Source organism: Leuciscus leuciscus, assembly GCF_965113295.1.
Source record: "Leuciscus leuciscus genome assembly, chromosome: 8".
NCBI lineage: Eukaryota > Metazoa > Chordata > Actinopteri > Cypriniformes > Leuciscidae > Leuciscus > Leuciscus leuciscus.
In genome coordinates, this window is record NC_138732.1 from 12,142,400 (window position 1) to 12,168,264 (window position 25,865).

The 25,865-nt window shown below is 37.7% G+C and overlaps 4 protein-coding genes across 9 annotated transcripts in view; 3 read left to right on the forward strand and 1 right to left on the reverse strand.

The window, feature by feature from the left end:
• Positions 1-8,179, forward strand: part of prom1a (prominin 1a) — a gene marked incomplete at its 3' end in the record, with an annotated part of 61,921 nt that extends 53,742 nt beyond the window's left edge. For 2 of the 6 annotated variants that reach the window (XM_082177848.1, XM_082177849.1), the window contains 10 exons: positions 65-118; positions 218-298; positions 385-453; positions 565-654; positions 2,162-2,277; positions 2,883-2,906; positions 3,321-3,389; positions 4,288-4,394; positions 4,932-4,966; positions 6,698-8,179. In XM_082177848.1, the coding sequence (XP_082033974.1) occupies positions 65-118; positions 218-298; positions 385-453; positions 565-654; positions 2,162-2,277; positions 2,883-2,906; positions 3,321-3,389; positions 4,288-4,357 (573 nt within the window). The other 4 variants (XM_082177850.1, XM_082177851.1, XM_082177852.1 and 1 more) reach the window with 4 other exon arrangements.
• A 3,394-nt stretch (positions 8,180-11,573) lies between these two features.
• On the forward strand, positions 11,574-12,911 carry fgfbp2a (fibroblast growth factor binding protein 2a). The gene is made up of 2 exons (XM_082177329.1): positions 11,574-12,267; positions 12,360-12,911. Exon 1 carries the CDS (start codon positions 11,589-11,591, stop codon positions 12,258-12,260), a length of 672 nt encoding a protein of 223 aa, XP_082033455.1. The 5' UTR covers positions 11,574-11,588; the 3' UTR covers positions 12,261-12,267; positions 12,360-12,911.
• A 1,686-nt stretch (positions 12,912-14,597) lies between these two features.
• On the forward strand, positions 14,598-15,626 carry fgfbp1a (fibroblast growth factor binding protein 1a). Its single transcript, XM_082178720.1, has one exon. The coding sequence runs from the start codon at positions 14,773-14,775 to the stop codon at positions 15,373-15,375; it is 603 nt and encodes a 200-aa protein (XP_082034846.1). The 5' UTR covers positions 14,598-14,772; the 3' UTR covers positions 15,376-15,626.
• A 3,016-nt stretch (positions 15,627-18,642) lies between these two features.
• Positions 18,643-24,777, reverse strand: anxa5a (annexin A5a). Its single transcript, XM_082178096.1, has 13 exons — positions 24,752-24,777; positions 24,558-24,592; positions 22,971-23,055; positions 22,696-22,790; positions 22,147-22,260; positions 21,916-22,006; positions 21,408-21,487; positions 20,866-20,916; positions 20,258-20,351; positions 20,070-20,165; positions 19,610-19,668; positions 19,301-19,423; positions 18,643-19,199 (listed from the first exon to the last, which is right to left on the reverse strand). The coding sequence occupies exons 2-13, from the start codon at positions 24,558-24,560 to the stop codon at positions 19,140-19,142; spliced, it is 951 nt and encodes a 316-aa protein (XP_082034222.1). The 5' UTR covers positions 24,561-24,592; positions 24,752-24,777; the 3' UTR covers positions 18,643-19,139.
• Positions 24,778-25,865: the final 1,088 nt, after the last annotated feature.

A 25,865-nucleotide genomic window follows, 5' to 3' on the forward strand; every position in this document is an offset into this window, starting at 1 on the left:
TATAGATGAGATCATTTGGACATGATTCATACTTTCTATACCTCCATTATCTTCCTTATTAAAGAGCACGCTTAGTCAGAGCATCAGACTTCTGGAGAGGACGTCCTCAGACCTGCCTGTAAGTTGCTCATTTTAAAACTGCCACCCGTTTCAAAATATCTCACAGATGCATTTCAGAACATGCTTTCTGATTGGCTGTAAATGTGTTGGTTTTTAGATCAGAGTTAGGGATGTTCTAGAAGCCGTTGATGCCGCCCAGTTCCTAATTTCCAACAATGCAACATTTTTGATCAACCAGGTAATGTGAACGTAAAAAATAAAACCATGTAAGAATGATTGGTGTATTGGTTGTATTGTACTGATGGTTAATATATGCTTAAACAGGAAACCGAGAAATACAAGCAGACTATCATTGGCTATTTCAAGCAGTATATGGACTGGATCAGAACGTCTGTGAGTATTTTTAACAATGTATCAAGTATCAATGTTAGATTGGTGGCGATCGATCAGTTATTGTGCATTATTGTAGGGTTGAAACTCCTTTGTTTTGCTGTCTCATTGTAGCTGGCCTTGGAGGTCGCTACCTGTAAACCGCTCAGCAACATTGTGGACACGGCCGAGATCCTGGGCTGCAGTTTCCTGCTGGATTCAATGGTGAGAGAACCATCGCTACTGTAATGAAAATCATTTAAATAAATAGTTCAAACATTTTCTCATCATTTATTCACCTTCATGTCAAGCCCCAATTTTCTGACTTCCATGAAATACAGAAGTGTTTTCCATACAATTAAAGTGGATGGTGATTTATACAGCCATAGCTTCAAAAAGTACAAAAACTACTCTTTCACTATAGGTGTGTCCCAAATAACGTACTTGTCAAAATTCTATGCCATTTTGTAGTATAAATAGTCAAGTCAAGTCAAGTCAAGTCAAGTTTATTTGTATAGCGCTTTTCACAATACAGATTGTATCAAAGCAGCTTCACAGTATTAAATTAAAATAATACAACAAAGTTTGTTTCAAGAGGAATTTATTGATTGATAAAATTTAATTAAATATCCCCAAAATATCCCCAACTGAGCAAGCCAAAGGCAACAGTGGCAAGGAACCGAAAAACTCCATCAGGTGACCTAATGGTGTCCTAAAACTCCATCAGGTGACCTAATGGAGAAAAAAACCTTGGGAGAACCCAGGCTCAGTCGGGGGCCAGTTCTCCTCTGGCATTTATGAACTAGAGGCCGGATTGTAGTTTGAACTGTAAGATTATATGAATGCCTGGCTGAAGAGATGCGACTTTAATCTAGTTTTAAACTGGGAGAGCGAGTCTGAGCAACGAACAGTATCAGGAAGACTATTCCAGAGTTTTGGAGCCAAATGTGAAAATGCTCTCCCTCCTTTGGTGGTTCTGGATAGTGAACCACCTAAATAGTAAATAGTGCTAAATAGTGCGTCTAAATAGTGCTAAATAGTGCGAGTAGTGCGTTCACACTGAAAATTCGAAAAAGAAAAAGTGCACTTTAAGTACCCGGATGATGCACTTGTTTAACCGAAAAAACGAAGTGTGGAATGAGAAAACGCCTCAGGTTACAAATGTGACCATGGTTCCCTGAGAAGGCATCGCGTCCTAGGACGCAGTGAGAGTTCCCAAGTCTCAATAATATGATAACAATTTCAGGCCAGGGTTAATGTTTTAACCTAAATTGTTGTAACCTTATATACATCAATTTATAAATACTACAACCTAACCCTAAAACACACCCTAACAGAAAACCCACTGCATTTTTACAACAACAACAAAACTTTATTTACGTTTTTTTATATATCATTTTACAAGATGAGGATGTCTCTAAATAAAGCTTTTGTCAGATTTTTCTCACTTCTTCGTACAAATTTCAAGAACAAACAACAAGTTTGTACTTGTGGGCCAGTGGGTTGTTTTTTAGCTGGTTTCTCTTTTATTTTTACTCATGTTGGTAGTCAATGCATCCTTTTGGCTACTCATTTGTATAAAGTTAAACTTTTATCGACATCTTGCATGGCTGGACACATTGCATCAGATCGCCCACTCAACAGAGAGTATGTTGATCAAACATGTCATTTATGGTTAAGCAGAGTGCAGTTTTTTGGTGTCTTTAAGTAATCTTGTGTTTATTTGTTGCAGAACACGTTCTGGTTTGGACTCGGCTGCTCCGCGCTGTTTCTGCTCCCTAGCATTATCCTGTCCATCAAGCTTGCCAAGTTCTACCGCAGAATGGACACAGAGGATGTCTATGACGAGTAAGTATCCCAAATATAGCAAGTTTGTGGTTGCTATTTATTACCCCACTGATTACAGTTCTTTAAACAAAATTATTATCTTTCGTATATTGTTTTTCTCTGCTAACGAAAACCCAAAGGGCAGTTGTTCAGTCAGATGAGAGGACCGGCACTAACTGTTGTACAATGAATAATATGCATTAATATATGAAAGTGCAAATGCCTCATTCTTTTCTTTTCATTTGCCTCAGAGTAGTTAGTAATTTTTTCCTCTCTCTCTCTCTCTCTCTCTCTGTGTTCTTTTTCTGTTACTTTTCTCTGTTCTTTCTAGTTCCTCTGTCTCTGGGACTTGGCATTTCACGTTATGATAACCATTCTTGCTATTTCCATCTTTCTTCATTCTTCGTCTTTCTGTCCAGCACTTTGCACTTTATGAGAACTACCTGTATATATTGTTCAAACAGTGTTTGTTTTAGCATTTGTCGAGCATTCATACGTTTACAGTCAAAAATCATTGCGATTGACAAGTCACCAAGTGTCTTGACCAAAGACGTCCATTTTGACATCCATGTGATGCCACTACAGTGCATCTCTGTAACATTTTTGCTTGTCTTGTATCTTTTTAGCATTGAGACAATTCCCATGAAAACGTAAGCTGGTTTTCCCCCTTATATTTTGCTGTCCACTTTCCCGCTAAAACGACATCCCTTTCCTGTTTTGTACATAAAACTTTCTGCTTAATGGTGCTGGTTTAAGCTCTAAGTCTTGGAATGCCTTTTCGGGGAAGGGCGCTGTTTGTGTTGGTGTGTTATCTTTGAAGCTCCCTTGTTTAACGTGAAGGGCTGTTAAAACAGAAACCTTAAGAGCACACTTCAAAAGAATTGCTGTACATTTTACAAGATACGATTGCAATTTATACGATTCATACTCTACTGCACAACCTTGCGTGTACATTTTTCAAGACCGTTTTAAAATGAAGCTTGTTTATAGTCAGTCGCATGCCATTTCTCTCATGCCACATCATGTTTTGTTTGATTTTTTTATCTATGTAATGTTTTTTTCAGTATGGAAATTGGTAATAATGGTTATTATAATGAACATTTAGAAGGTATCCCAAACCCTGTAATGGCAAGGTAATCAGAACCATATCCACGCTTAATAAATTGCATGCATTGGCGGTACAAATCGATTTAGGTTATAGTGAGGTGTCAGAGGTCTGATGCATGCGTGATTTGAAAATACCCTTTGCACAAACATGCACCTAGGAGTTGGATATTTAATTTTTCTAATTTTTACAGTGGTGTTTGCATGCTGGCTAACTCAATAGCAGTAATGTAGAATTTGTGTTTTGCATTTAATATTTGAATTTATATTAATACATGCATGACATTGCAGAATTTATTGATTGGCCGAATTTGAGTCTCTCACTAGGCTGCTATGGCTGTGCATGGTCTTTTTCTCTAACTCATCACTAATTGCATGTGTTTCAGCAACAAAACATGTAACGGAGGTCAGGACGGTGGGCTAGAATGACACAGAGCATAAACACATACATATATACATACCATCCAAACTTTTGAGGTCTGGGAGATTTTTTTTAATGTTTTTGAAAGATGTCTTGTGCTCAACAAGGCAGCGTGTGTTTGATTAAATTGTGAAATAATAATACAATTTAAAATAACTATTTTCTTTTTTAAATATATTTTAAAATGTTATTTATTCCTATGATGTCAAAGCTGAATTTTCAGCATCATCACTCCAGTCTTCAGTGACACGTGATCCTTTATAAATCATTCTAATATGCTGATTTGCTGCTCAATAAACATTTTAAGTGTGACATTCCAATCAAAAATCACTTAAAGCACCTTTAATTATTAGTACTAGTGCTGTATGTGTCATTTTGAAAGCCCTGTCCTGCTCTTCTATAAGAATGATGGGTTAAAATGGATGGAGAGATGTTGGGGGTCATCTAAGGGCTGTGTGTGGATGTATATACACTGACCCTGACAGTTTTTCCTTTTGTGCCTCAAGCATCCCTACCTATGACACTATGACTCGATTCCCCCGGGCCTCTGCGCCCCCGCGCCATGCCGACTGGTGACTCTGAGGAGGACGCTCTGTTTTTTAACAACATAAAGGTACTGGGAGCTGCAGATAAGAGCAAATGGACTTGCTCTTCCTCTCTAACAAGCATGTTCATCTTCCTCCCATGCAACTAATTACATAGACATTTTAGTATGCATTTATTTGATTTGTTTCCTAACCTTTCACTCTTGATTCTGTATCATCTAGTGAGCGTCGTTTTCTGTCATTACACCAACAGCATGTTTCGTTTTTGCAGTCTCTTTCCATCTTCAGAAGCATTCCGCCTGGATAACTGCTGACAGTTCTGCCAAGCTTCGTGTGAATTGTGTTTTTTAGGGTCCATCACTAACCACTTGCCCGTATCATTGTGATCCGCCAATGTTTGACTTCAAACATTCCTGACGGCTCTGCAAACAGATAGATGCCAGCGCTCACTGTGTGTTTTGTTTCTTTACTTTGGTCTAAAATCTCATCTCCCCTCTCACGTCTCATGTCCACCAGTTCATTCGTATCACTGTTTGCCGTTTATCGTGCATTTGAAACTACGCAGCAGGTGTAATTCTGTAATATTTGTTTCTTTACTCTCACAGTGCTATTGGAAACTGGAATTGAACCTTTGTGGAATGTAAGTTGTTTAAATTGGCCTTGTTTTACATTAAACCAGTGCTTTTCAACCTTTTTGACTCCAAGGCCCCCCACTGCCCACAACAATATTCAGAGGCCCGCTTGACTTTTCCAGTTGTTTGTGATTAAATTTAAGAGTTTTAAACATATTTTTACTCAGTTTCAACCTGTTTAAATATTTGATGAAAAAAATGAAAAATGTATATTCTATAAAAATGCGCACGGAATTATACCATTTTACGAAATTACATGACCAGGTCTGAAAATCACACTTTTACAAATAGGCTTCCTCATATAGCCAGTAGCCAAGCTAATATGGAATATTCTCAGAACTTTAGCTAATGTTCTGGCAAGGTTATCTCAAATGTTCTTCTCAAACATTCTTCCAGTAACATTAATAGAACATGAAAGTTATCAGGTCTATGTATAATAATAATGTTCTCAAAACGTTAACACAAAAATGTTCGTTATACATCATTCATGGAGCGTTTTTTTCTGAAATGTTTTAGTTGGACATTCGTCAAACATTTTTAAATGTTACTACTTGTTTCAGAATGTTTAAAAGGATACTCCACTTTTTTTGGAAATAGGCTCATTTTACAACTCCCCCAGAGTTAAACAGTTGAGTTTTACCGTTTTCGAATCCATTCAGCCGATCTCCGGGTCTGGCGGTACCACTTTTAGCATAGCTTAGCATATAAATCATTGAATCGGACAAGACCATTAGCATCTCTCTCAAAAAAATGACCAAAGAGTTTAGATATTTTTCCTATTTAAAACTTAACTCTTCAGTAGTTACATCGTGTACTAAGACCGACGGAAAATGAAAAGTTCCGATTTTCTAGGCTGATATGGCTAGGAACTATACTCTCATTCCTGCGTAATAATCAAGAAACTTTGCTGCAGTACCATGAGTCCAGCAGGCGTAATGATATGACGCAGCGCCTGAAAATAGTCGACCCTATAGTCTACAGAGCTGGGGACTATTTTCAGGCGCTGCGTCATATCATTACGCGAGTCAAGTTTTAAATAGGAAAAATATCGAAACTCTTTGGTCATTTTTTTGAGAGAGATGCTAATGGTCCTGTCCGATTCAATGATCTATGCTAAGCTATGCTAAAAGTGGTACCGCCAGACCCGGAGATCGTCTGAATGGATTCGAAAATGGTAAAACTCAACTGTTTAACTCTGGGGGAGTTGTAAAATGAGCCTATTTCCCAAAAAAGTGGAGTATCCCTTTAAAGAACATTCAAAAGTAACATTCCTGTAATATTTGAAGAATGATAAAATGGAATGTTTCTTTAACATTCACATAACCACAAAATTAAAAACCTGTATGTTTTGAACCTTCAGAGAACATTCGTTTACATAACTTAATGGGGAAGTTCTTGGAACATGTGTTTGTTAGCTGGGAGGAAAAAAAGGAAAGGAAAAAAAACAGTTGTTGAGGGGATGAATTAAAATAAGATGTATCTTGATTTTTAGTTAGTTATTTGAATGCTTGTTTAGTCTAATTTTAAATCATCTCGAGGCCCCCTATAGTCAGTAGTGAACCGCAAGACCGTGTTCCCCCCTGTAGAGATCACGTCTCGGTTTTACACCACTGCCCCTTGTGGGTCCCGGTCCCCTGGTTGAGAACCACTGCACTAAACAGAATAAAAAGGCTTGTATAAAATCTACCAAAAATACTGCATGCATTGTACAAGACTGATGATTTTCTTCTTTACCACAGACTCTCTCTGTGAACAGCAGGCTCAGCTCAGACAGACGACATTAAGAAAAGGAAACTCATTTACTTGAAGCTGGGACCTGCTGTCCATGTGCCCATGACATCGATCAAGATGAATTTTTAATCGAAATGTCCTTACTGTTGTTGTTTTGATATTTTGCACCCTTATGATTCAAGTCTTATGGACTGTCCCCTCAATGAGCTATTCTCTGATGTCACATCCTGTCAGTCAGAGAGGCTTCAAAGAATATGGCTGTTTTAACTACTACATGTGTCTTTGTTTACAGTCATAAATCACATGTGACGGGCATAACAATGCTGCGTTCTTGTTTCTCTTATGTTTCTTTTTTCTTTGTATAGTGCTTTTTAACATTGTGGAGAATTCAACATATTGAAGTCGATGCCACTGAGAGTCCGAAGGGATTTTTGTTGAAACAGAGCAAGCCAGCCACCCATGAGCCACAAATATTACACATTAACAATGTGTTTAGGTGTTTGAAAACATGCTAAGTGCTAACTAGTGCTAATACGGGACAGATAGATGTTGTCAAGCCATTTCGAGGGTGAATGCATTGTTGCCTTTTCAGATTTTTAGCTCGTGGTACGTGTAAACCATGCCACAAGTCGCAAGGTCTTCGATTAGTTTTACCTAGATTATTGAGACCGAGAACGCAAAACCACATTTGATACTGATCTCTGGTTAGCCATTTAAGGTGTCTGTATGTGTTTATGCTCTCTTTTGTACTTGGAACTTTATGATATGATTCATTTGGTTTCAGTAACATCACTAAAAGATCTTGGTATCTTAATGTACTTTAGTTTCACAGTTATTAATGATATTCCAGTTGCTAATGTTGCTGACTGTACTAACAGTTGTTCTCCAACACATTGTTGGATTACTGTAAACTACTGCTTATTGCTTTTTGACACCAAATCTTGTTTCATTGTAGGTCTCAGGTCTTAGGGCTTTTTGTTTACTTGATATAACCATATTTGTGGACATATGTTGATTATGTGAACTTATTGTCAGCTTTAAAGCGAGTGAATGTACCTCAGAGACATTTGCTGGTACGAGAGCAAGGGAAGACAACAGAGCCCCTTTACAACGACTTTTACAGAGCCTATTTAACGCTGTCATAGTCATTGACAATTACTCCACCAAATATTTCAGCTGTTTAATGTTAGAGACATTATGTCAGGTGCTACATATTGTTGCTCAGATCACTCACACATTGTGTATATGACAGTGTTATCAGGGCCTCAGGTAAATTGTTGTACTTGATTTATACCCAGAAAGGTCCCTTCACCTCACAGACTCACTGTTTTGCCATACCACACGTAGCATGCGCATACTTGGTGTTCAAGCTTGCTCGAAGATGTTTAGTTGTGGTGGGCCTGGTTGTCAGTGCCGTTGGTTTTCAAGTCCTTGTGGTTAGGCTGGCTAAAACTGTAAAATATTGTGAATAAAATTTCAGATGAAAATAACATTCTCTGGTGTTGTAAATTCCAAATTCAACCACATAGCGTTCAAATTGAGTTACAATAAGATTGGTTACAAGAATAAAGGGAGAGGTTTTAAAATAAAAACAAGGGAAATACTTCTATTTGTAAACAGACTGTTTCTCAAGAGGTGAAGTTATAGCTTACAAAGCCTAGAATGCAACCCTCTAAATGCAAGTAAATCACTTGCATATGCGAGTAAATTTCACACTGGGCGACTAAATAATGTCTATCATTAGCCATTGGATAATAAATTCTTAGATTTTACTCGGCAGTGTTTGTGTTAGATGCCAAGTATTAGTTTAGCATAGATATATTTTCAATTGCTGAACACTGACTGAGTGCTTGAGAGTTTCGCTCTTCGTCAAGGGATCTCCAATGTGTACCATAGAGTATGACTGTAAAAAAAAATGGACGACGCCCCTTCACTCTCTTCCGTTGGTGAAAAGTATATGGCGAAAAGTCCTAATATGGCGCTGACATCTTGCGCAGATTTGGGACCTGCTTCTGCGCAGTAGTGAGCAGGAAGTAAAGCTGCGATATCAAGGTCCCGCCCTCACTCCCGCAGAAACGGTTAATAAAAAAATACTGTGTGAAATAAACAGTAATGGACATGTAGAAATTAAAGTTGAAGCTCCAATCTCCTCCCAAAAAGTGTGTTGGAGCCTCAGTGACTACTTCGTTTAGAGAAGCAGTCAGTCATGACGTCACATTCCCGTTTTTATAGCATCAAATAACTAAATAAGACCAAACTTATTTAGAAAAATTAACACTTAAACTTAAATCAGCGTGATAAAAACGATCTAAAATGTAAGTAACTATCTAAAATGTAAATGTATCTAACTAGTATAAGAAATCAATTGTTGATATCAACAATTGAATTTGAATGGCAGCCTATGGTGACATTTCACTAGTGATTAGTGAAAATACAATTATAGATATCAAGAATTATAGTTACTAGTTGAAATTCAATTGTTGATATCAAAAGCATTTTAATTAGTGAAAATAGTATTACAGATATATCTAGAAATGTATTTTTTTACAGGTAAGAATAGCTATGGTAATGAGTTATGAATATTAATGAGAACTGGATTTCCCATACTCATCTTTTAGTGCCAGTATGGTCAAAAATGGAGGAAGAACATCCAGTCAGAGAAATGCCTCCTTGTTTATTTATTTATTAGTTTGTTTGTTTTTGTTTTGTCAGTTTCCACAAATCCCTTCACTCGACTGGGATGTTCTCTTTTATTCTGGACGGCAAGGGCAGTGACTGTTACATCGAGCGTATTTTGCAGTATTAAACAATTTATACCGATTTAATCAGGCTCCGAAAATTCTTCAAAAAGAACACAAAGATTGGCCTTCTCAGCTGCCATAGTTGCAACTCTTGCGTCATCAGATCAGGGTGTTCAACGCACCACCGTTTCCGTTTTAAATCCGTTTTGAAACTTTTTGTCGGGGCTGAACGCAGCCCAGGTCAGATAATTTGTGTTCTCGTTTTTGTTTTCAAAACGAAAATTTTAAATCGTTTTTTTCCAGTGCATTTTTTACCTTTCCTTTATAATATAAATAATGCTTTAAATAATAAATAATAAAAAAAGTTCAATAGAGAAATATGCAATGATGGTAAAAAACGAAGTGATGCTCGTCATCGAGTCATTCATTCATTCATTCAGTAACGAAGCAAGTGGCTGTAATTATGAATGAATCATTGAAGCATTGACTTTCTCACGATTTTCTCAAAGCTGCAGATTCATTCACAAACACTGCTGTGTGCTGCTGTTCTGCTGTGGCTTTCGTGGAGCTATTCTTTTGTTGAAAAAAATACTGACAATACTGTGTTTAAAATTAACATCACTTAATATTAATACCTTTCGTTTGTTGAACTGTTGTATAAAATCAATGTCAAATTTGCAATCGTGTGGATATTTGATTAATGTGATCAACATTAAACACCGGAACTCACACAGGGAATGTTTTTGTATCGAAGAGAGTTTAAATTTTAAATCGATCTCTATGCACAGTCTGTGTCTATATTTGTTCTTCATGCTAGAAAGTGCTAAATCCCCAATTTTACAAAGGTAAGTTACATGGTCGAGAATGGCAGTAGGCTATAGCGCGATTTGACAAGGCAGCATTGTTGAGTGAATGCAGCCAGTTTTGACTCCAAAAGATGAGGTAATTTGATCGGATGTCATGTATTTACAGCATTTTACCTGCTAGAAATACATGCTCAGTTTTAATGTTACTTTAATGTGGGGTAGAATTAAATGAACGCAAAACACCGTCTCCGGTACGGACACCAAAGTCTCTGACAAAGATACCACTGTTTCCGGCAAGGACACCAACGTCTCCGGCACAGACACCACTGGTTCCGGAACGGACACCACCATCTCCGGCAGGGACACCACCGGTTCCGGAACGGACTCCACTGTCTCCGGCATGCACACTAATGTCTCCGGCACGGACACTAATGTCTCTGGCACGGACACCACCGTCTCCAGAACAGACACCAATGTCTCCGGTACGGACACCACCGTCTCCGGCATGGGCACCAGCACGAGCACGGACACCAATGTCTCCGGTACGGACACCACCGTCTCCGGCATGGGCACCGGCACGAGCACGGACACCACTGTCTCCGGAAAGCACACCACCATCTCCGGCACGGACACCAATGTCTCCGGCACAGACAACACCGTCCCAAGAAAGGACACCACCGTCTCCGGCATGGACACCGGCACGGACACCACAATCTCCGGCACGGACACCACCGTCTCCGGAACGGACACCAAAGTCTTGAATTTGAATGGCAGCCCATGGTGACATTTCACTAGTGAACATGGGTTAAAGTGGGCCGGAAGGCTTCAATAGTTTAGTGACAGAAACAGATCACCTTTGAACCAACTTGACTGGCATACGGTCTTGCAATGAAGTCCACTAAACTGTTATTTTTTTAAATGTCCACTAAAGTCCACTAAATGAAGTCCACTTACTTAAATGAAGTCCACTTATTTTTTTAATGAAGTCCACTAAACTGTTAGTACTCACATAACCCAAGAATAAGTTTTGTTGATGGAGAGCATGGACAGATTGTTTCCCAACATCATAAACAAAAACACAATCACAAAACATGACTGGAAAACAAATTTAGCTGTGGTGAATTGAGAATTATGCAACAAATGCAGAGAAAGTTCCATAACTGGGTGTGTAAATGGCTGCTCTCTTTGTCACTTATTGTGTCTGAGCATTTTTCTCAATTGGTTACATATGTGTGCCTGCTTTTCATTGACATTCGCCAGACATCCATGCCAACAATACACACCCCAGGCGAGAAGCCAACATGTGGGGCAACCAAAGCCTTTAAATAGTGGAGTCAGAAGTCTCTCCACCAATGTCAGCGACTCACAACATGTGGACAATCACAAGCACGCTCCTGCTGACATGTTGCCTCCAGGCAGCTCTCACTCAAACACAGGGTCGCGACAATGACAAACCAAGAGGCAGGAGGGACATTTGGGATGATGGGATTGAGTTTCTTACCAAAGGCACCAAAGATGACTGCTACATGAGCATGACACCACATGGGGATCTGACAAAGCTCCGCATCTTTTGCCAGGGCCCGGAGCGTTCGTACTGGTGCGAGTACCAGGGCAAACCTGAGGTCTGCCGCTCTTACAACAAAAATCCCCAGCATTATTTCAGGCAGATCATGTGGGACCTCCGCAAGCTGCCGAATGCTTGCCAGGGCCAAAGTGTATTAAAGCCTCAGATGTGCACGAGAGCATCCGACGAGGCCCAGATGGTCTTCGAAACTGCTTCCTCAGCAGACGCCATGCCAAAGGACAGGCCCTACAGACCAACCCCTGTCAGAACCAAGCAGATGAAACCACAACAAAGACGACGAGAGCCCAACCCTCAGAGGAAAGTTATTACACCTCAACCAACTGTGCCACAACCAACTACGCAGGTACCCTTGAGTGAGGCCAAGAAACTTGCTCAGGACTACTGCTGGCGCTCCTTTCATGGTGCGTGCTCCTGGGTCATTGGGTGGTTCAGAAATTAAGGACAAGGTAGGTCTTTTTATTATTATTATTACCAAAAACAATATGAGTTACTGTAAACCTGAAAACTGTCTCTAAAAAAGTGTGTGTCCTCTCTACAGTCACTCACATTTCCGCAGACAACAAACCCCATTCAAGATGACTCTAAATGTCTAACGTGAAGGTTTCGGACTGACAGAGACAAATGAGACACCATTCTCTACAATATATTCTTATATGTTTGCAAATGTACAGACTCTAATGCACAATGTATCAGAATAGACAGGATTACAAAGCTAGCAATGAATTTGGCTGTTGAGCATAATGCTGCCAACTGATGTTATACTGATGTTGTTTTCCATAAACTATATAATGAGGAACTTCATCTTATCATGTGTGCTGAATACTATATGTGTATTAATCCTTGCTATGGTATGTATTTATGACTGCTGACCAAATATGGGTCAGCATTTCTGAAAATAGGAACCACAGGTCACTTCAGACTGTAATATATCAATGTGAAAACTCATAATGTACATGGATATGTCTCTGTCTACTGCATTTTTAGTGATGTGGGTAATACTCAAATGTAGGCTATACATGTTTTTGTAATACTCAAGTGTAGGCTATAAAAAATTGTGTATGTTCTGATTAAATTTGGGCTCTTTACCTTGGCTTTTTGTGTGGCGGTAATTTACATGACAGCAGATGGCGCTTTTGTGTATGAAAGGCTTCGTACCTGAGAAATAGGCTACAGGGCAGGATTTATTTACCATACAAAATGTTACCTAGTTTCCACCAAAATACTTTCTACAGTTATATGCTGTTGTTACCATAGTTTCCACCAAATACTGTCTACAGTTATATGCTAGGCTATATGTTTTAATATCACTGTTTAGAATACAAAATTAGAGTAAATAGCAGTGTTTGATTCGTTAGCGAGTCGGATCTTTTAAAGAATCAGTTGAACCGGTTCACGGGTCTGAATGATTCTTTGACGAATGGGACTGAATCGGTCCAAGTTGGTCTCGTAATAAATGTTGTAAATGTGCCTACAATGGTTTTAATGGGAGGAGGGTTGAGGTTTAGGGTAAAGGGGTCAATTGCACGCGCAGGTACGGCGAAAAAGAAAAAGACTGTGGACTGTTGACACATCTCGGAATAGTCCAGAAGATAACAGACAACTTGTCCTCAAGTAATCTGCTATTGGTGAGTATAACGTATAACGTTAGGCTACCCTGATCTTTTTGAAGATTCACTCACGTTATAAACGTCAAATAATATAGATTTGAATAAATTGTTCGCCCTAGCTAGCCTGGTGATGAAAAAAAAATAAAGAGAAAGGTTGTTTTAGATCTAAACACATAGATGAATGCGTTAAACAAGCGTCTTTGCATCTTTTTCAGTTTCTCGCGCCATGTTTTAAAATGCCGTGTCAAGTTAAAAGTTCAACTTTTGCGCTATTTGCGCCACCCGCGCTATTTTCCATTTTGTTTGCGTTTTAAATGCATAACCGCGTTCCTTAATTTAGCTTACTGCAGTTTTAAAGCTCTCACTATCTGTTATATATAATAGCCTACTGGATACGTTGCTACGCCTATAGGCTATAGGCCTATGTCTATTATCTAAGTTATAGGATATGCCTGTGTAGGAACTAATTACATGCTTGATTAGTGACATTAAAGTGTACTTTACTTGTGTTACAAGTACATTACAAATTCATTACGAGTGTCTTCGAACATACAAGCCATGTACCATAAGTGTATTATATTTGAGTAAAAAGTAGGATACCTTTGGCTTAAATTCCAAATACTACAATTCAATAACAAATGCACAAATATTACTTAGCTATACTATTGTGTACTATAATGTATTTTGAATGTATACTTCAGTGCATTGTTACAATGATCATTTTCATCACACATAAATATACCTAAAATATATATTTTAAGTAAAGTGCAAATAAACAGAATTTTCACTTCAAGTATATTTTTCTAAAATATATCTTTTAGAAAATATACTAAAGTACAATTATTTTAAAGTGTGTTAAAAGTTGTATTGTGAAAACAGGTAAAAGAATGATGCTAATATACTTTTAATATATTTAAAGATAATACCATTTTTTTGTTACTATATTTGCAATGTAGGCTACTATTGAAAAAGGGAATACATAGGCCTACATAAATACAATAAAGTATACTTTTTTTAATTAGGGATTGTTTATTCTTAGCACCGCCTTTGAACTGTTAAGCACCCCCACCCCCCAAGAAAAGAAAACAAATCCTGGAGCCGCAACTGGACTTGCTACAGCTTGCCAAATTAATATCCCAGAACAAGACACGAGGCAAGAATATGGAGTGAAGAGGGAGGTGCGTGCGCGAGATGCTCTATAAATACCACACAAAGAAACTGCAGGTGCTAAACATTTCGCTGATCTCGTGCATTATTACACCAAATGATTTCATCTATTTTCTATAATATCATCTGCGACCACAAATGCCACGTACGGTTTTTTAAATAAATTCCAATGAGGACATGATGCGCGTGACAGACATTGCTCTCGTTCTGAGTTTCGCCTGTATCTTGCAACAATTCGTACAGGTGAACAGCCTGAGAGATAGAGGGAGGAGAGCACAGACAGGTGGGAAGGGGAGGGGAAGAGGTCAACGGAATGAAAATGGCCTAAAAGGGAGATTCTCACTGAAGGATGGAGCGCGGTGCTCGTGGCTCGCTGCGCGCGAGCGTGATGCGTTTGTATTGGGAGTCACCTGCAAAAAGGGGGCAAAGAGTTTCGGCTGCGAATATGTAGCAGAGCCCACCGCATGTCAGCAATACGCATCCAATGCCACAGCCTACTGGAAACAGATCGGCCGCTCGCTGAAAAAGCAGAAGAGATTGTGTCGCGACTCTACGGCGATGGTAAAAGCCGGTATGTGCAGGAGCGCGCCCGCGGACGCGCACTTCAGACTGAAGGAGACGCGTCCCTCTTCCATGGTCCCGTTACCGTCGCCCGCGGGGAACAATCACTGTCCTGACCGGATCGAGAGACTGAAAGTGGCCGAGGAATACTGCAGCAGCTCCTGGTCTTCACTATGTACATTTCTCTTCTTGATGCTTGAGAATGATGAATGCTCATGATTGACTTTGAAAAAACTTTTTTATATTCCATTGATATAGCCTATAGATTCTAAATGTACATTTATGAGATTAAAGTTTTGTAAAGGGTTCTCGAAATCAGTTCTTCTATAAAATGTTTTGTCTTACTATAGGGAATAAAAATATGACATTTTCTGATAGTTTTCATTTTGTTTACACTTTTATTTTTACTGTTGTGTCATTTCTGCATTCATAAAGCACTTGTAAGGTTAAATTAATTCCATTATGTAAACTATATGGCAATCATCCAAAACACATTAATCCAAAAGCTAGAGTAGGCTACACCATGGTTCAAATAAATATCACAGCTCCACAAGAAAAAAAATATTTAGGCTATTAATGTAACTACAAAAATTAGAAACATTAGATTTCAATAGTCCCCACCATTATATGAAAAATAGTGTAATAGAGGCAGAATTCATACTAAATCTGGTTATTTGGTTTGTCTGATTGGTCACTGGAATAAAATGCCTTAATTTTCAGTTTACAGAAATCTCTATCCTCACAAGAATGTTCATTACAGTTTGGAAAGGTTTTGGGTCCCGCATGGGAACTGGCAAGTGTGGAACTTATTACTTTGCTCTTATTACTTTGAACCATAAAGATCCTTTTCCTATTGTTTCGGTTGTAGCTTTAGCTCAGGTGAAGAGTGGCTGTTTGTTCTTATGTACTCTCAAGTAGAAACAATGAACAACTTTAGATCTCCTGTTTAAACCCAGATTAATTACTCCACCAGTGATCCTTGCATTCCAGTTAAAGCCATGTGCTTCTTTCATACTAGTCATTACATAAAGTCTTAGAAACTGTTATTCCTCAAGTTCTAATGTGTAACAAAATTTTGAGGCCACAATACACCAATATTCTGAAGTAATTCCAGCAAAGAGCCCATGTTAACTCCATGTTTAGATCTGGAGAAATGTCAAGATAACTTGATCAATAAACAAACTCAATCTGTGCTTCTTTTTTTTATCCACCCCATTTGGCATACCTTTATTGCAACTGGAAATCTTTTATTTTGATGTTGTATTACAATTTGCTTTTACAGTTTTACTGTTTCTTACAAATGACGAAAATTCTCGGAATCATGAAGAGTTTGAATATGTTGAAAGCAGTCAATTACTGTTTTGAAGCTTCAGATATAAACATATTCTAGGATGTGGCTCTTTCTACAATACGTTGGTTAGTCATGAACCAAAACGCTCAAGCACGCAAAACTGATTTTAGCATCTTGTGGGTTTCTGGTAGCCATAACAGCCTATGGTTATGACATTAAACAGACTCACATATGTTGTGGCCTCTCCTTTCCAAAAACAACATCGCTGTTTGCTTACTTTTTCATCATGTCATTTAAAGAAAGCATCGATAAGGAACGTTTCTGGACTCGTTGAAATGTGATTACTAAACTGAAAACAGCAACGGGAAAATCTAGTGGAATATGACTGCGCCCAAAACCGCATTATTTTGCCCAAGGATAAGCTTTCAACAGGTATTCACATGAAGAATGAATTTGCTCATAAGGTTCCCAGATAAATACTGTGTTGCGTGATTTTGGAATAAAAGAATGACCATTGTTTAGATTTCAGCTCTTTGAAACAATGACATATTTAATAGAACCAACTATCAAATATTTATCTGTTCATCTATTAATGAAGGTGTGGTGTTTACTTGTGTGTGTGATGCCAAATTGTCACTTAATATTCTTCATGCTTTCATCTCCCACTGTGATTAATTCAAACACTGCTCTCGTGTTACCTCTCAAGGGGATCCTTTACTTCCTGGTGGCTCCTGTGGGGTGGGGCTTCATGGATGGTTTCCATGTGGACTGAGGTGGCCTGATCTCACACCCTGACATTCTGGACTCTGATTGGTTAAAATAATGACCTTAATAAATTCCATCTTGGAAATAGTGAAATTAAGGGCTTTGTGCTGAGAGTGCCAGTGTTGGGATTTAGTAAAGCGATTTAGAGCTTGTTATCTGCACACACACACACAATCCACATACCACACATAATAAAACAATGTGATCTTATAAGAGTCTCAACATCTTTGTAACTCATACTGCAGTACATATGTATTTCAGTCTAGAGTCAACAAGTGTAATATTTGGGAAAACAAGGAAAATCGTTAGTTACAGAGAAGGAAAGGAGGAAAGATTTTGATTACACCGCCAAGAAACATTTAATAACAGGCACCATAACTATATAATTCCATCTTCTCCCAATACTTAAAGAATCCTTTTACTATCAGGTTGTGTATGGAAGTTTTCAGTCTTTGCTGAAGTAAAATAATATCTGAGGAAGCACATAATATTTAACAGCAAAATCAAGTGCCAGTGATTATCTATGAAGCAAATAGTTTAGTTTTATTTTAGGTGAAAAATCCTTTCAATTTTCCACCCTACTCACTAAAAAATGAGCAGTATGGAGCATTTGAAAATTGAATTTGGAGAAATAATTTTTGAAACCACAGAATCAAATCTATCATATTTTGTGTTGAGATTACAGTATAAAAACAAAAGTGTTCACTAGCATATAATTAACCCACGTATAATATATACAGGTGGGGGATGGATACATGCATATACATTTTATACATTTTCTATATAAGTTATAAAGTTTTGTAGGAACTGTGTGAGTTTTCTGTCATTTACACTATACTGTTCAAAAGTTTTGTTTTTGAAATAAGTATCTAATGCTCAGAAAGGCTGCATTTATTTGAGCAAAAATAAAATACAGTCATATTGTGAAATATTATTTCAATTTAAAATAACTTTTTGTATGCTTTTATTTGAATACATTTTAAAAATGTAGTTTATTCCTGTGATGTCCAAGCTGAATTTTCAACATCATTACTCCAGTCTTCAGAGTCACATGATCCTTCAGAAATCATTCTAATATACTGATTTGCTGCAGTTTTGCTGCTTAATTCTTTTGTGGAAACTGCAATAACTTTTTTCAGGATTCATTGATTAATAGAAAATTCCCAAGAACAGCGTTTGTTTGAAAGACATTGCTGAATAAATCTTACTGACACCAAACTTTTGAACAGCAGTGTATGTTTCAGGATCTGCTTGTCACATCATTGTTGTCAGGGACTTTGTCATTGCATTAAATAGATAAATGGGACTTTTTTGTGTTCTCGTTGAAGGAGCATTTATTGAAATATTCCCTTGTCGAGCGTTAACTCCCTTATCAGTATCACTTCTGCAGTTTTAAATGTGTGAATTAAGTACTGTAAATGCATTTAAGCTTGAGTAGAAATTATTTTAGAACGTTAACATGCATGTACGAGGAAATCATCTCAAGCGCTTTTATTAAGAAGAAAAACTGCACTTGATAGGTCAAAATAGGCAGAGTAAACCTGAAAGAATTTGTAAAACAATACTGCCATCTACTGACAATTATTTGATTTAAAAAGTATTATTTTGAGCACTTGAAACAAGATGAGGAACTACATAAGAATTTAAAAAACATTAATATAGTCCATTACATTTTATTTTCATAGTCTCTATTTTGAAACAATGATTCAAGCTAAACAACCAAATTCTGTTAGAGAATCAATACACCAAAACATCACATCAAAACCATCAAATAACCTCCTATTCTCCAATGCTGACACTACTTATTCTCAAACCATAAAACATAAAATAAGTAAAGATAAACACAAATGAGAAAATGAACATGAGAAAGCTGAAGATCAGATAAGGACTTAATCTGACATGAATAAGCACAAAATATGAACTATTTCTAATCATTACCACCACACAGGTAGAGCAGGGCCTTCTGGTAATCTCCGTCAGTGTCTTCCTAAAAACATGTACAAAAGCCATGCTAAGATTTATCTGTCTGAGAGAGAGAATGAGTGTGTGTGTGTGTGTGTGTGTGTGTGTGCGTGCACATAAACTTGCCTGTATGGTGCTGTAGAGTGATTCTCCATACTTCTTCTTGTATATCGCTCTGATGTCCAGCATATCTCGCTCACTCCTTGACACCATGATCCTTATGAGAGTCTCATCATCAGTGCCGGCACGCTGTAAATAAACAAACCAATTTTGTGTGAAATCTGCTGTTTCATTATCATTCACATCAACACATTCATTTTGCCACTTGAAGTGTCAGCGTTTAATAATCCAAAATGAGCAGCAAATGATCCAGTTCATGACTGTCAGAGGGGGGGAAATTGATGAGAATCTCATGGAAATAAGCCTTCATCATACCCGCATTGACTCTCGAACGGTTTCAGCAAAATAAGCAGGCACGCTTTTTGCACACTTAACTGAATGGAGAGAGAGGGGGAAAAATCAGTTTTCAATTTCAGTTAAAAAGGTTTTTTACACCCACATGTTGTTCTTAACCTGTATGCTGTTTATGCTATGCAACTACAGTTAATAGTGACCATAAAAGCACCTTTATTAGCCGGTCTCCAAATGAATCCCCTTCATAAAGAGCAACATTATCAGTAAAAAAAAAAAAGTAAACTTTGACAACTTACTTTCAAAATACTTTCCTTTGCATTTTCTTGGATCTTTTGATCATTATAGTTTGCCTTTTTATGCTAGCAATCAAATCTGTTTTACCAGATTGTATTCATTGTAGAGTTATGTTCAGTCCATCCAAATACCAAATTAAGGTTATCTTAATCCTGTACATACAGCCACACTGCAGGAATTTCCATACCCACTGCCAGCAGCAGTGCTTCCAGGTTCCCAGTGCACTCATCTTTTAAGCTCTCTTCAATGTCACAGCCGGCAATCTTTTTGTAGGCATCAAACACTGAAACAAGAACACCAAAGCCATTAGGATGGCCCTTCAAGGCCATTCTGAATGCATCAAAAGGCTTTGAACACACATATACAAATGCGCACCTTTTCTCAGGTGTTCTGCACTCCTATTGCCAAGTATGTTGATGAACTTATCCTCGTCCGTGCCGAATTTCTCCTCTCCGGCAGCAAACAGCTCCTGAAATACGATCAACAAACAAACACTTCTAAGGTTCGCAACTTACACCTGAGGATCTGGTTACGTCTTTTTTACATCAACATACATACGCAACATACCATTATGTCATCATAGATAATGATTCATCAAATACCACTGGGCACAATTTATAACAATAGATTCAAAACTTAATTTTGTGAAACACAAAAGTTGCTAGGCACAAAGTCCAAGCATGTGTTCAGTATAATAAAAGCGATAAAAAAGCATCAGACAAAGCTATTGTATGGTTTCAGAAGACTTGAAATATAGTGAATAAGTCACATGGGCTACGTTTATGGTGCTTCTTTGTCTTTTTTTTGGAGCTTGACTGTATAAATCACCATCCACTTTGAAAGGAAACAGAAGCTCGGATATTCTGCCTATGAGAGTGAGTAGATCCCAAAATTGTGTCTCCCAAAAAATGAAAATGTATTTTCTTTATTTTGTCATAAAGGTTTGGAATGACACGAGGTATAGTAAAAGTTTTGAACTTTACCTTGGCATCTTTTTCCACTCTGCTCTCATCCACTCCCTCATCCCTGTTTGCCTGTTATAGGAAAAGAAACATAACCAAGGTGAGAGAACATCAGAGAAACATCAGCCCTCTTCCACCACCACTTATGCTGGGACGAGGTGTGGAATTTCCCCTAACCTGTTAAACTCTGATATTGAATTACCTACACTTTACCCCTGAGAACCATTTAATCTTCTCCACAAGATTAACTCAAGCGCTGTTTTAATTACTTAAGGATGACTTCACGGGTGCTCATGTTATCATTCCAAGAGGAAGCTGCTCGGTTTCATTTCTTTACCTTTTTTAGTATCCTCCCCTCTTATCTCTGATCCTATTCAAGACCATGACCAAAATCAAATATCACAGTATAAGTAATTTTATATAGACTCTTGATAATGATATATTGATTGGAAATGATTATATATATTCTGTCTAGAGAACGTACCATCCTACTGCTTAACACTTAACATTAGCCTCTCTATTCAATTTCCTTTTAAACTGAGAACCCATTGTTGTTGTTTTACCTGTACAAGGATCACCAGCAACCTCTGGTAATGTCCTGACGTATCACCCATAATGTCTTTTTCCAGCTTGGCTCCATGTTCTAGGTCAAGACACATGAGACAGGGTCTATTGACAGTTCACACTTATCTCTACAATTGCTGACAATTGGTCTGAACTGAATCTAATTGGAAGCGATCACTTGTAACAGTGATGCTCTACAGTAATTATGATCAAGTCCTCTCAAATATCATCAGATCAGATAGGTTTTGTGCATTCCCTCTCCTTACTGTGCTCCATATTTGTTTGTTTGGTTGCCTGTTTGTTTGCAATACAGACAATAAGGCATCTTTGGGTAAGGGAAACCCACAGCTTACAGTGGACATTTACCAAAAGATTGATCCTTACCATTTTAAATGAATTATTTTGAGTGTCCAAACTAAATATAAATGAGTGTTTTCATGCATCAACCTTGCAATGGTGAGATATTTTAAATTCAGCCTAAACCTGTGCCTGCACAATGAATATTACCTTTCTTGTAAGCTTTGCTGATTTCTTTTATCTCATCACATGTCCTGGATGCCAGAATTTCAATTAAAACTTTGTCCTCAGTACCTACTCCCTGTAAGAAAATAATAAGATAACCAATAAGCTCAAGTGTATCATAATGGGAAAGCATTTTCATAACAATTTGTTTGTTATTCTTTCTTTTTTTCTTTTTCTGATTTTACATCCCATAGATGATGAAAATGTTGGCGTTACCTTGATGGCCTTATGGAGTTCATTTGCATCATATATTGCGGGTGGAGCCATGAGGGCCACAATGAGATCCTCTAGCTTCCCTCCAAGCTCAGATCGTAAGTCTTTCCCTAGATCCTGTAGAAAGGGACGACATGAGAGAAATAAAGAGAGAACATGAACCATGAAACAGAAGAAAATATAATCCCCATAAAACTGATCATGCGAAGCTCATTAGCATTTTAACATCACCTTAGATGTTCATGTCAGCACTGAATTATATCACCATCAATAAATGGGTGTGTGCAAAACGACGGAAAAAAAGAAAAAAGTAATCTAGATGTACTGCTATTGATGCACAGCAGATTGATACCTAAGCAATTGGATGGAACAACAATCATGTTTGAATACATTTTGTCTTCCTTTTGAATATCATTTCTATTGTGTTATCATTTTAAACCTACTTTCCGAATGGATACTTTTTGTATACGAATGTATAGAGTTAAAAGACACATAATTAGATTCAGAAAATTGATTATTTCTGGTCTGGCACAAGATAATACACTCACTCACCTTGCCATGAGCTTTCTTATAGGCTGCTTTTATTTCCTGTCGCTGGTCATTACTGCGAGCTGCCACTAACATGAGGATGGTATCTTCATCAGTGCCTGAAAACAAAGCATCCACACCAGCTTAGACAAGAGGACGAGAGTGAGATATTATGTAGGTGTGAGCTTAAGATGGTTTACCTCTGTCCACTGACCATTCAAAATCAGCAGGAAAAACCACCTAGATCAAAAAAATGTTTAACTCTCTAGTGTGTAAAAGGTCTGATTTGTTTAACTCACCAATTCCTTTCATGGCCTTGCGCAAAACGTCTGCATCATGCTTTGCATTGAAGTTCACAAAGGGTTTCACACTGCCTCGGGTTGCCTGCAGAAAATACAAAACCAAAATGAATGTTTTCCAAAAAAATAATAATTATAATACCAGTATATAATATTAATGGAGATTGGCGTCATTCTGTTCTTCACAACTAAACTGCATAATGTGTCAGGTTAACTACAAATATTATTTGAATATTCTGAGTATCATAAATTATTTGCAGCCCTTGCTGGTTGTCAAATATGAACTCACATTAGAAAAGACAGCAAGTTTTTAAAGTTTGCAGAGCAAAATATTTTTTAAATTGAAACAAAAGCAGAAAGTCAGGTTTGGTATTTGCAGGGTTTTGTTATTATTACTGTGGCTAAATAGGAAAATGTCAAACAAAAATAATTAAGCTAAATAATTCAAGACAATAAAAAACATCTGATGGCATCTGGAGCGGGTGAGTTCTGAATGGATTAGCCAGCGCAGGTGTTTTAGAATATTAGAAACATCAACCTCATTATTAAACCTGCATGCAATGCCTCATGTCGTTCATCATTATCCTATGGAAATACTGAATATCAACCAAATGGCAGACAAGTGATATGAACCAATAATTCTGTAAACTGTACGCAATAAATGTGCTCTCAGTCTCTAGATGACCTTTCAAAGGCTGGAAGCAACCAAATCCACAGTTGTTGTTAGCATTGTGATTGTAATCTTTCTGGTAGCCATTTAAAAGCTCTGTAAACAACATATACACACAGAGTGTCTCTGTAATCCATACACGACTGATTAAAGATAGACCAGGACTATGGCTCAGGTTAATGATAGTGCTGTGGTGAAGGATGATATAAGGTATAGGGTTTGGGTTTAGGGTTCAAGTTCAGGTGGAAGGTTAGGGATCAGTTAACCCTGAGACCTTCAGTCCAATTCGATACCAAAAGCAGTAGCTTTAATCTTTCCTTGCTCCCATGCTTTCTATAATGAAGTGCTAAGAAAGCACAAGTAGGATTATGTCTTAGAATCATTTCATCTTGTAAAAATGCCTGTGTCACAGCATTAAAGTTTTAAGAAACAACACATGATATGCCAGCCCAAGCATTACTAATCCTTGTCTATGTAGCCTACTATAGTATATGGGGGTTTACTTGGTTCTGGCAGGAGTGTAATGATAAAGCTACAGTGACCTATTCAGTGGGTTTCCTCATGGTCTCATCTGCTGTAATCCAATCATCCATCACCATCCATGCCAACATGGATCTAATAACTTAACTCATGGATCCTTATTTATGGGGATTAATGTACGTGTAAAACAATCACATTTCACCTTTTTCTATATTTTGATGACACTAATGATTATCACAGTCATTATACTACTTGTTTTTGTATAGGCTACTTAATGTTCAACCGATAAAAACTATAACAAACATGTAAGACCAGAGTTAAACCGGCAAAACAACACAAGACCAAGTCCTAAAATGAGCCTGGTAAAACTCATGTTTCTAAATCATTTAAAATGTTAATACAAACGCAAAATGATACAAATGCAACTCATCACTTACCATTTGTGCGGGTACAGGAAGCACAATGTGAAGTTCTGAAAAGAAACAGTATGCTATAGGAAACTTTATCTTTATCAGACCAATTCAGTATTTATGGAAACTAATGTGAAATTAATCGACAGTTCAATAGCTAAATGACTGTAATGACGCTACATAAATTACAGTACGTTATCTATTCAGGACAGCGAACGTACCTGTTGATGTATTCTGTCACCTGTGCGCGAGAGGTCAGACTTCTGGCGCGTCAACAGCGAGGGAGTTGTAGCTGGATGTAAGACACGCCCACAAAACCAGCTGTCAATCTTATTGACTGACGTGGAGAACAGTGTCAGACGCTGTGGGCTTCATATTCTTAATACGTGTATAACTGTATATTTTTTAGCATTTAGTTGATAAGACGCTATAAAATATTCTGGTCAAAATAAGTATAGGCTAAATAGTCATAGAAATGACGAGGGCACAGTTTTAAACTGTTTTACAGCTCAACTCCAAACGTCCACATCCGCACTCCTTGCACTTCTTAGCCTTGGTTTTCAGAAAATATACGCTTAAATACTACAGTTTTCACTCTCTCATTATTGAATTTCAACAGCATGTAGGTCTTTATGCATCACAGAATAATTAGGCCTATGTATTTTTTTTTTTTCATAATTTTTTCTGAGAGTCATGGCCATTTTCACAACAATGTAATTTCCATCCCATCTTGAATTGTGTATTACATTTAATATTACACATATTTAATTACACTTTAACCATTTTTTCCTTTGTCTTGGATAAGAGCTCTCAAAATGGTTATGTAATAAAATAAATATCAAAATAGTTATGCAATAATAGCTAATATAAATATTATTTTCCGTTTTTTGCGTATACTTTGACAAAATTGTATAGCAACTTTTGACAACTTTATATGCTGAAAATGTTGTTTGTGTGTGGACTAAAGATATCACCATTGTTTTCTTTAGATGAAGTTCAGATGATGTTTGTCTTTTCTTCATGTCTTTTCTTGGATTTGAACTTAAAGGTGCTCTAAGCGATGTCACACGTTTTTTAGGCTGAAACATTTTTTGTCACATACAGCAAACATCTCCTCACTATCCGCTAGCTGCCTGTCCCCTGAACACACTGTAAAAAAGCACGGTCTCTGTAGACAGCCCAGGCTCCACATACGGCAAGAAAAACAAACTGGGCCAGCCTGGACCACGAAACATAACAAACAGTGTTCCAGCCAATAACCGACTAGAATGATTTGGGGTGGGGGTTGGGGGTTTAGTGCGCATTGGTGATGAGGAGGGAAGGTAGAGCTAGCCT

Excerpts from the sequence above, each read along its gene's own strand:
- fgfbp2a (XM_082177329.1), top strand. The coding sequence starts at position 11,589 with ATGTCAGCGACTCACAACATGTGGACAATCACAAGCACGCTCCTGCTG.
- fgfbp1a (XM_082178720.1), top strand. The coding sequence starts at position 14,773 with ATGATGCGCGTGACAGACATTGCTCTCGTTCTGAGTTTCGCCTGTATC.
- anxa5a (XM_082178096.1), bottom strand. Across the intron at positions 21,488-21,915 it reads CAGCAAAGCTTACAAGAAAG|AACATGGAGCCAAGCTGGAA; the intron begins GTAATATTCATT and ends GTCTTGACCTAG. Across the intron at positions 20,917-21,407 it reads TGCTGGTGATCCTTGTACAG|GCAAACAGGGATGAGGGAGT; the intron begins GTAAAACAACAA and ends TTCCTATAACAG.